Genomic DNA, 11,657 nt, shown 5'->3' with positions numbered 1-11,657 from the left:
GTGTTACAAAGAGAGCTATGCTTTTTTTTCACACTACAGATGAGTTTGGGGAAAGAAAATATTCTCCCACAAAAAAATTAAAACAACAAACTTTAAGTACTATTTTAGGATTAATTTCGGTGTGTTGTATTAAGGTGCCAGCGAGATTTCAGATTCCTGTAAACCTCTAAAGAAAAGGAGCCGCGCCTCAACTGATGTAGAAATGGCTAGTTCCACGTACAGAGACACGTCTGACTCCGATTCCAGAGGACTGAGTGACCTGCAGGTAAATATGTCCCGGGGCCTGGGCGCAGTGTTGTCTCGCTTTGCCTAACCAAGCAACCAAGTAATGCTTTGCCTAACTTTTTCGGCGAGAACAGGGAATTTTTTTTTAAATGCTGGTAGTAAAGAAATCATTTTGGTCATTTTGTAACTTACAGGTCTCTTAATTTTGCTGATCTCTTACATAACAGGAGCGTAGTTTTTTAATTGTAACAGTTTCTCTCAAAACACCAGACATTGGGAATCCAGGGGTTTTAGAAAGAAAGGAGGAAGAGGTTGTGTGAAGGTTTCTTTGAGCGAGTCTTACTAGGATTTTCGTAGCACCTAATTTTGAGGAAACTTTTGTTTTTCTTAAAAATGTGTTCTGTTTTCCATGTAGGTAGGCTTTGGAAAGCAAGTCGATAGCCCTTCGGCTACTGCAGATGCAGATGTTTCTGATGTGCAGTCCGTGGATTCCAGTTTGTCAAGAAGAGGCACTGGAATGAGTAGGAAGGACACTGTCTGTCAGGTAGGCAGGCAGTCTCTCCTGCAGCTTGAAGCAAATGCTGTAACATCCTGCCGGTAATACACTTCCCTCCTGTTGGAGAGGGTAGTATCTTTCCAAGTTATGATACTACTTTAAAGCTACAGATGTAAAAGCCACTTCTGGCTCTTTTCTTCCCTTTCGGAGTTGGAATACTTATTATTCACATGTAAGTGCCAGTCTTCATTGTGACACTCCCTTATTAATTGAAAGTAAATGGCAGATGGCTGACTTCAAAAACATCTTCTTAAATTGAAGTTGGTATTAAAGTTTTTAATGTGTATTTACCCTTTTTGAAAAATACTGCTTTACACTGTGAAGAAAAGTTAAAGTATGCAGATTCCAAAGGAGCAATCCATAAAAGATCAAGTATAACTTTTTAACTTTATACATATTGGGTCTGGAAATAGTTATCTGGTTCATTGGTTCTCAAAGTGAGGGCCAAGGACCAGCAGCATTGGCAGTGTCAGGATGCTTATTGGAAATGCAAATTCTCGAGCCCCACCCGAGACCCCCTGAATCAGAAACTGTGGACCCAGTAATCTGTGTCTTAACAGACCCCCCCAGTGGTCCTGATGCCTGCTACAGTTTGAGAACAGCTGGGGTTTTTTGCCATGTTACAGATCTGTGAGAGCTCTGGGGATTCTCTGATTCCTTGTGAGGGAGAATGCTGCAGACACTTCCACCTGGAGTGCCTGGGACTGACATCGTTCCCGGATGGAAAGTTCATCTGCGTCGAATGCAAAACTGGTGAGCGTCCTGGTAGATGCGAGAAGATGGGGGCGAGGGTGGAGAGCGTGCAGTGCCCACATCTCCCATGACGTCACACTCTCTTACCATGTTTATGTAGCTCGTATCTCCTCTCCCATAGGTGTTCCAACAAATTAAGACCATCCAGTGATTAGGCTTCCTGAGATCAAAAGAGCAGGTCGTAATATTATTGTCAGATTTCCTCCCACTCGTGCCTTTACCGTAAAATCTGTCAAATCATCGAGATGTATTTATGTTTTATCTAAAGAGCTCTACAAAGTTTGTAGAGTGAATTATTTTTCAGGTGGGTTTGAGATTTTTGTGCTCAATAAATTGGTTTGAAATCCCTTGACTTTATAGACCAGAGTAAGTGTCCATCACAAACTATAACCGTGGGGATTGTATTTTTAGTGGAAAGATGGAGCTATCAGAAATTGTTTTTAAAATATGGGGGTTTTGGAGTCACCATTTATTTCTTGTACCCCACATATAGACTGCCACCTGTCAAAATAACGTACAGAGAAAGAAATATGTAAGTTTATATTTCTTCTCTGTGTAGCCATGATTCTAGTTAAGTCATGGAAAGCAGAAAATAGAATTGTTTAATTTGTACCAATAAGGTATGTGAAAAGTCACCTGGAGATGGCTTGGTAGTGCTTCTAAGAACCATGTTCACATGTTTTTGTGGGTTTTGTTTTGGTTTTGCTGTGAGGAACTATGAGCCAATTGGCTGTCAAGTATTTACGATATGCTGACCTTACCTTTGATACCTTATTATTTTCCTACTCCTTTCCTCCCTTTATTTGGATTCTCATAGATACTTATTTTATTCTTTTTTACTTGTAGGCCTCCAAAAATCCTTTGTATATTCTAAATTCCATTAGAACAGTAACTTTTTTTTAACCAAATACTTTCTAAATGCCAGGTGCTCTTAGTACTAAGCGTTTTATCTTCTTATCTCATTTGTTCCTCACTACATTATGAGATAGATAACTATTATTGTTTCCATTTTACACAATGTAAAACTGAGGATTAGAGAGTTCGGTTTCCAACCTTGCCCAGAGTCACAAAGACACACATGGTGAAACTGGGGTTCAGGCCCAGCAGGCAGAGCTTGACCCCAGAGTCCTTGCCCTTTACCATTGCCTTCTGCCACCTTGACTCAGTAGGATGGGGATCATATATCACATATCCTGACCACACACACACACACACACACACACACACACACTCACCTACATACACAGGCAAAAATTAAGCTACACAAGCTGTTTTAAACAAATAACTTATATTTTTCCCTATGTAAAATATCATTTTATTTATCACATTTAGACTCTGCAGTAAAGCTTTTGAACAGTTTGCCAGCGGGCAGCCTCAGGGTCAGATTATCTGCACATCGTTTTATTTGGCCCTCAGAATGAGTTTTGTTTTTTTTTTTTTTTTTAATTAATTTATTTATTTTTGGCTGTGTTGGGTCTTCGTTTCTGTGCAAGGGCTTTCTCTAGTTGTGGCAAGCACGGGCCACTCTTCATCGCAGTGCGCGGGCCTCTCACTATCGCGGCCCCTCTTGTTGCGGAGCACAGGCTCCAGACACGCAGGCTCAGTAGTTGTGGCACACGGGCTTAGTTGCTCTGCGGCATGTGGGATCTTCCCAGACCAGGGCTCGAACCCGTGTCCCCTGCTTTGGCAGGCAGATTCTCAACCACTGCGCCACCAGGGAAGCCCCTCAGAATGAGTTTTGAACGTGTTAACACAGATCAGGCGCATACTCCTTGTTCCCCATGTTCCCTACCAGACACTTTTTTCTAAAACCCTGTCACTCAGTCATTGATGTAATCTGCCTGGCCCCATTAAGCATTCAGATTTGCAGCCTGATAAATTACTGATAGGAAGGACCTCAGTATTAAAACACTCTTAGGGCTTCTTTTCTAACTCTAGAATCCAGCAGAATTCTGCCAACAAAGGTTCGATATAATCTAATTGGGTACACAACTATCAGAAAATTTAAGAAGGAAATTTGCTTTAAAAACAATTAAGTAGCACAAAGTTGGAGGACTCACACTTCCTGATTTCAAAATTTACTACAAAGCTGCAGTAATTAAAGCAGTGTGGTACTGGCATAAAGGCATATAAACCAATGGAATAGAATAGGGAACCCAGAAATAAACTCACATATATGGTCAAATGATTTTTTAACAAGGGTGCAAACACTGTTCAGTGGGGAAAGGATAGTCTTTTCAATAAATGGTGCTGGGAAAATTAGATCCACATGCAAAAGAAGTTGGACCCTTACCTTACACCATACACAAAAATTAATTCAAAATGGATCAAAATCCAAAACATAAGAACTGAAACTATAAAACTCTTAGAAGAAAACACCGAAAAAACCCAAATAACCCAATTCAAAATTGGGCAAAGGACTTGAAGAGACATTTCTCCAAAGAAATACACAAATGGCCAGATGGCCAGTAAGACATGAAAAAATGTTCAACATCATTAGTAATCCAGGAACTGCAAATCAAAACCACAAAAGTAATTGTTTTTTAAACTGCTTTTGATATATTTACTATCACATGAAAATCAGTTTGATACCGATGTGGTACACTACCAACATATTAGGAGTGAAAACTCAGATTCTTCAAACCATTGTTTAAGATCATTTACGAAGTCTTTTTTTATCAAAAGATAAAACACTTCACGTGTAAAAAGTATTACAGGATACATGCCTGATAAGTTCTTATACTGCCACTTTCTATTTAAGACAAATGTGATTTCTGGAAAGAAAGCATTTTCATTTGCCCTTTTGAATAAAATGTGTAGCAGGCAATTTTACTTATTACTTTCTTATTCTGAAGGAAGACCATGTGCTAGTGAGGAGGGAGGGTAGTGGAAGCATGCCCATGCTGGAGCTCTAAACGTAAGTCTCACAGGGGTTTATAGCTCAGTCAGCTCTGTTAGTGTGACGGTGCCACTGATTACAACAGTTTTCATTTATATTAGACTTACTTTGATCATTATGCAAGTGAAAGCCTATTTCATTTTTACATGGAGCAGTTTATGCATTAGGTAAAGTCAAACCTTTTAAACTTTAAAATAATTTTCTTTTAATTTTTTAAATTTCTAGAAGTTATTTTTTTATGGTTTTTAAAAAAAATTATTTATTTATTTTATTTATTTATTTTTGGCTGCATTGGGTCTTTGTTGCTGTGCACGGGCTTTCTCTAGTTGCGGCGAGCGGGGGCTACTCTTCGTTGTGGTGCGCGGGCTTCTCATTGCGGTGGCTTCTCGTTGCGGAGTGTGGGCTCTAGGCACGCGGGCTTCAGTAGTTGCAGTGCATGGGCTCAGTAGCTGTGGCTCGTGGGCTCTAGAGCTCAGGCTCAGTAGTTGTGGCGCACGGGCTCAGTTGCTCCGCAGCATGTGGGATCTTCCCGGACCAGGGCTCGAACCTGTGTCCCCTGCACTGGCAGGAGGATTATGAACCACTGCGCCACCAGGGAAGTCCAATAGTATTCTTTTTAAAATAACTTTTAGGGCTTCCCTGGTGGCTCAGTGGTTAAGAATCCGCCTGCCACTGCAGGGGACACGGGTTCGAGCCCTGGTCCGGGAAGATCCCACATGCCGCGGAGCAACTGAGCCTGTGAGCCACAACTACTGAAGCCCACGCCCCTAGAGCCCGTGCTCCGCAACAAGAGAAGCCACAGCAATGAGAAGCCCGTGCACCGCAACAAAGAGTAGCCCCCGCTCGCTGCAACTAAAGAAATCCCACATGCAACAACAAAGACCCAATGCAGCCAAAAATAAATAAATAAATTTATTAAAAAACAAAGCAATACTATTGCTTTCAGATCTACCAATATGTTAAAATATAATTTGAAATTATATATATGCAACAGGACATCAACAACAAAAATAACCCTTCTGTACTCTGTTTTACTTGTATAAGGAAGCCAAAAAAAAAAAAAATTTGAACATCACAGTTGTAAGTACTAATTTTAAAGAATTTTTGTAATTCAGCTAATTTAACACTGCTCTACTTTATTTCTACAACAAAGTCGGTTAAAAACAACAACAACAAAAATTTGAACATCACAGTTGTAAGTCCTGGTTTTAAACGATTTTTACGACTTAGCCAATTTGTAATGGTTAGGTACTTCCAAAACCAAATATAACTTTCTGTAAAAAATCAAAACAAAAAACTATTCCTTGTATTTTTTTTCCTTCAGAATTTTTATAGCATCGTAAGAAAAATGGGCAAAAGACTTGAACACTTCCCAAAAGATGATGTGCAAATAAATAGTCACTTACGATTTCCATATGTAACACAGACACAAAAGGAAAATGCTAATCCTAATTTTAAAAGGCAGATAATTACAGCTTTCAATCGTATGCAGTTGCAAACAATGCTTCAGTCAACATCCTTTTATATGTACAAGTCTTCCCTCTAACACAGACAGCAAGGAGTATTATAGAATTTCTAGGCCACAGGAAGTCAATGTCTCCTTTTAGAATGGATTCTGCCGTGTTGTCTTCTAAGACAGTTCCTTCCAACTTAAACTCCTACCAGCAGTATATAAGAGTGCCCGTTTCCCCACGCCCTGATAAACGATCGGTATTATCAGACTCTAAGTTTTTTCCTATTTGATGAATTTTTTAAATGTTACTTGTGGCTTTAGTTAGTATTTATCTGATTACTAGTAAAGTTGAGCATTTTGGCATATGTTAATTGGCTATCTGTCTTTCTGCTTTCTGTCAATTTCCTGTTCATACTTGTTGCCCACTTTTATATTAGGCCGTTTCTATATTGATTTATAGTTCTTTATAAGTCTTCTTATCTTTTCTTGTATATGTTACATATATTTTCTCCATATGTGAACTCTTTTTTCCCCCATGATTCTGCTTTATCTTCTATTGATTAATTTGTTAAAGTATAGTTGGTTTATAATATTATATTAGTTTCAGGTGTACAGCATAATGATTCAATATAGATTATATTACTTTTAAAGTTGTTATAAAACATTGGCTGTATTCCCTGTGCTGTACAATATACTCTTGTATCTTACCTATTTCATTATGTGTAGTAGTTTGTACCTCTTAATCCCCTGCCCCTATCTTGCCCCTCCCCCGATTCCTCTCCCCACTGGTAACCATTAGTTTGTTCTCTGTATCTGTGAGACTGTTTTGTTATTTTCTTTTTTTAAGATTTTATTTATTTATTTTTTGGCTGGGTTGCATCTTCATTGTCTGTGCGCAGGCTTTTCTCTAGGTGTGGTGAGCGGAGGCTACCCTTCGTTGCGGTGCACGGGCTTCCCATTGTGGTGGCTTCTCTTGTTGCGGAGCACGGGCTCTAGCCGTGCGGGCTTCAGTAGTTGTGGTACGCGGGCTCTAGAGCGCAGGCTCAGTAGTTGTGGTGCACAGGCTCAGTAGTTGTGGCGCACAGGCTTTTAGATTCTACGTATAAGTGATAACATCATATGTGAACTCTTTATATAACAAAACATAATCCTTTGTAATCCTTGTTGCATTTATTTTTCTACGTCTGTTTGTTTTTCACTTGTTTCTTTTTTTTTTTTTTTTTTTTTCTTTTCCATTCTAATTGTTTCTTTCTTAACATGTTTGGCAGTTGACCAGTGGAGCCACCTGGGCTCCACTGGTTGGAAGGTTTCTAATGTTGGAAGGTTTCTAATTATAGTTTCAGTTTCTTAGATTATAGAACTGTCATTGTTTCTATTTAATATTTTTGTGCCAGTGTTGGTAAGTTCTGTTTTTCTAGGAATCTGTTGATTTATCTAAATTTTCGAATTTTTTGGCAAAAATGTAGTGATATCCTTTTATTATTTTTTAAACAACTGTAGAATTTGTAGTGATGTATCATTTTTCATTTCTGATGTTAACATTGTTGCTTTTTTTCCTTTTTTTATTAGTTACTTGTTTCCAGGGATATCAGTTTTATGAACCTTTTTCAAAGAACCAACTTTTGGTTTTATTAATTCTCCCCAGTGTGTATTGACTTCACTTCCTTCTTGAAGAGTACATTCACTGGGCATAGAATTCTGGCTTGGTGACAGTTTTCTTTCAGCCCTTACTGATAGCATCCCCTGTTTTCTGCCTTCCGTCTTTCTCTTTCAGTCAGCAGTCTTGCTTCTTTAAAGGTAATTGTCTTTTTCTGTGGGTGATTTTAATATTTTCTCTTTGTCCTTGATTTTCTACAGTTTGAATAAGATGTGTAGATACAACTTTCTATTTTTATTAGGATTATGAGTTTTCATTTTATGTCTGTTTTACAAATGGAAATTGTGATTATCTAATGGAATCTGCCTTTTTATTGGTAATTTCTTTATTCTATGTTGGGAAGACCTTGCCACTCTCAGCTGCCAGGTGTTGAAAATTCTGTTCTAGATTTTCTATGGAATTTTAGTATAAAGTGAGAAGTGGAGATCTAAATTGTTTTTGGTGCTATATCTTCAAATTGATGACCAATTATTGTAGCAAATCAATTATTCTAGCAAGTTTTATTAAGGCATTTTAATTTAACTATTTTCAATGCCGTTTTTGTATGTTAAAAATCTTACACGCAGTAGTAGAATCTTTGGGGGTTAGCTCTTCGGTGTCAGTGACTGCTTCTATTTAAAAGGAATATGCTGGGCTTCCTTGGTGGAGCAGTGGTTAAGAATCCACCTGCCAATGCAGGGGACACGGGTTCGAGCCCTAGTCCAGGAAGATCCCACATGCCGCAGAGTAACTAAGCCTCTGTGCCACAACTACTGAGCCTGCGCCCTAGAGCTCATGAGCCACAACTACTGAGCCTGCATGCAACAACTGTTGAAGCCCACATGCCTAGAGCCCGTGCTCCGCAACAAGAGAAGCCACCACAATGAGAAGCCTGTGCACCACAACGAACAGTAGCCCCCGATCACCACAACTAGAGAAAGCCCGCGTGCAGCAACAAAGACCCAATACAGCCATAAATAAATAAATAAATAAATAAATAAATAAATAAATAAATAAATAAATAAATAAATAAATATTTAAAATATAAAATAAAATAAAAGGAATATGCTTTAATCAGATTTTATTTAATCTGTGTTCCTCACCAATTTTCCAGGAGAGCACCTGTGTTTTTCATGTAAAGGGTCTGGTACAGACGTGAAGCGTTGCTCTGTTGGTGCTTGTGGGAAATTTTACCATGAAGCCTGTGTCCGCAAATTCCCCACTGCCATCTTTGAATCAAAGGGATTCCGCTGTCCCCAGCACTGCTGCTCTGCCTGCTGTATGGAGAAAGATATCCACAAAGCAAGTAAAGGTAAAACAGAGCTAAGGAAGGGGACAGTTGTTTTTTTTTTTAAGTTCAGTAGCAAACAGTAAGCACATTATTATAAAGAACATCAGGCATTCTCCCTCTGTTTATCTATAGCTATTACGGCTCAGCCACAATAGATAGTAAGATAAGTGGATTCTAGGTTCTAATTCAGACCATGAGAAGAAAATTCCATATGTTCAAAATTACCCTTGAAAATTCCTTAAACAGGTGCCGTATTGGAGACCAGTATCTCTCCAGCACTGGCACAGACACATTTTTCTTTGAGTGACCTCTAGATGAGCACTGCATTTAGGGGCCATACAGCATAGGAACGGCAGAGTCGAACTAGGGAAGAAAAAGATTTTGTATTACTATCCAGCATCACATCAGATCCCAAAAGATCTCATTTTATAGCAGCTGATTCTTTCTTACATAGATTCCTTTTTGATTGTCTTTCAACAGGTCGCATGATGAGATGTTTGAGGTGCCCAGTAGCCTACCACTCTGGAGATGCTTGCATTGCTGCCGGCAGCATATTTGTGTCTTCCTACGTTCTCATCTGTAGTAATCATTCCAAACGGAGCAGTAACTCTTCCTCTGCTGTAAATGTAGGCTTTTGTTTCGTTTGTGCAAGAGGTGAGTGTCAGCCCTTTCTCTTTACGTCTTTCTGGGTTCATTGGCATATTTCCTCATTAAGATTGAGTTTCAGTAATATCCCTGAGAGAGATTAACACTTCCAGTAACTAGTCCCTTTTATAACATTAGATACTCAAACTGTTAGAATATTAATTCTTCCATAAATTAAGCTAAAATCTACATCTGTTTAGTAACTTAGAATTATAGATGAGTTCTTGGTGTTCCTATTTGGAGCATCAAAAGATTAATCTACAGTTGACCCTTGAACCACATGGGTTTGAAATGCGCAGATCCACTTGTGCGCGCGTTTTTCTCAATGGCGTACTCCAGTACTACGGGATCCAAGGTTGGTGGAATCCGCAGGTGGGGGGGGGAGACTTAAATTTACAGGGGATTTCAACTGCGTGGCGGTCCACGCCCCTAACCGCAGCATTGTTCAAGGGTCAGCTCTCTTCCCTTGTGCAAACAGTTCTTCTATTCGAAGTACACTCTTCCCATGTCATATTCTTTAATCCAGAGTTTTCAACTAATTGAGATTTCACTTGGAAGGCAAGAAGAGCACATTTATTTTTTAATTGTTTATGTTGTATTTTATCATGTTTTGGTCTGGCATTGAAGAAGACCTGGTGGAATACAGCCAAGGCAACATATGTGGTGTATTAGTTAAGAGTCTGCAGTACAGGCTTTCTTACTTGCCAGCTGTTGATATTTAAGTCTGCCACTTAAGATTGATCACTTCAAAACAGTATTGCGTCCCTGAGGGCGTCAGTGAACTTGAGTTTGTAATATAAAGTAGAACTTCTTCAGTTGAATATGATACAGAGTACCCAACTTTACAGAGCGTCTCAGCTGTATTATAATAAAAGAATTTTTAGTGTTTAGTAAGCATTTTAGAAACCAACTAATATCTCCAAGTGCAGGGTTTTTCTGTTTTTGTTTTTTTGTTTAATCATAAGTGCTAAGTTTTCTAAACTTCCCTTAGTGTGAAATATTTGAAAGGACTGTGTGGCATATCAGGCCTGTTAGATTATATTTAGCCCATACTGAAAATGAAGTTTTGGATCTTGTTTTGTTTTTGGTTTTTTTGTTTGTTTTGTTTTGTTTTTTATTAATTTATTTATCTTTTTTTTTTTAATCTTTGGCCACTTCGGGTCTTCTTTGCTGCACGCACAGGCCTCCTCTAGTTGCAGTGAGCGAGGGCTACTCTTCGTTGCAGTGCACGGGCTTCTCGTTGTGGTGGCTTCTCTTGGGGAGCACAGGCTCCAGGCTTGTGGACTTCAGTAGTTGTGGCATGCGGGCTCAGTAGTTGTGGCTCCTGGGCTCTAGAGTGCAGGCTCAGTAGTTGTGGCGCACGAGCTTAGTTGCTCCGTGGCATGTGGGATCTTCTCGGACCAGGGCTCAAACCCGTGTCCCCTGCATTGGCAGGCGGATTCTTAACCACTGCGCCACCAGGGAAGTCCCTGTTTTTGTTTTTTTGCTTTAGGAGACAGTTCTTTTAATTTGGTGAAAGTACTGTAGAGTATTTTTAATAGAATTTAGCTAGTATGATAGATCTTGAGTTGTTTTGCTTTTGTAACTCTCATTAAAAAAAAAAAAATAACCAGAGGAGGTGGACGGTAAAAGATTAAGTAAATGGTAGTCCTTTTCATAGCAGCCACCTGGGTCCATTGTACACACTGCTTTGAATTTTTCAGTTTGGAAGTGCGCGCGGTGGTCTGCGAGTAGAAGGAAGTGTTGTGTAGAGTAGTGACGACAGCTGCATCCTGCTCTGAAGTCTGGATGGTACAGGGGAAGAAGGTCTGAAGTGTTTCATGCCACACTGTATTAGCCAAAGAAAAAGTCAGCACGTGCCTTTTCCATCTCCCCACTCCTAAGAAAGTAATGATAGGATGAAAATACTGAATTATCAACTGAATGACTAACTTTAGAGACTTTCAAATAGATGAGTGTCAGTGATAACATAAAGTCTCTATCGCTTTGTAAATATTTTATTCTACCCTTCTAGGCACTTACTTTTACTCACTTTTACTAGGAGTGGTGGAGGAGTGTGTGTGTGTTGGTGTGTGTGGGTGTGTGTGTAAGTAATTGAGCCAACATTTTTAAATACCAAGTTTAAAACTATCATGTTGGCTTACTTTGGAGTATATTCTGAATCAAGTACCATCAGTTAAGTATATCAACCAATATTTT

At 39.2% G+C, this 11,657-nt stretch overlaps 1 protein-coding gene across 5 annotated transcripts in view; it reads left to right on the top strand.

Moving 5' to 3' along the window:
- Positions 1–11,657, top strand: part of NSD3 (nuclear receptor binding SET domain protein 3) — a 108,117-nt gene that overhangs the window by 67,616 nt on the left and 28,844 nt on the right. For all 5 annotated transcript variants that reach the window (XM_082444314.1, XM_082444313.1, XM_082444316.1 and 2 more), the window contains 5 exons: positions 135–265; positions 641–769; positions 1,408–1,534; positions 8,637–8,834; positions 9,294–9,467. In XM_082444314.1, coding sequence (XP_082300440.1) covers positions 135–265; positions 641–769; positions 1,408–1,534; positions 8,637–8,834; positions 9,294–9,467 — 759 coding nt within the window. The remainder of the gene's footprint in view (positions 1–134; positions 266–640; positions 770–1,407; positions 1,535–8,636; positions 8,835–9,293; positions 9,468–11,657) is intronic.

Source organism: Balaenoptera physalus, assembly GCF_965194825.1.
Source record: "Balaenoptera physalus genome assembly, chromosome: 21".
NCBI classification, from domain to species: Eukaryota; Metazoa; Chordata; class Mammalia; order Artiodactyla; family Balaenopteridae; genus Balaenoptera; species Balaenoptera physalus.
This window is presented reverse-complemented; position numbering and strand designations above follow the sequence as displayed.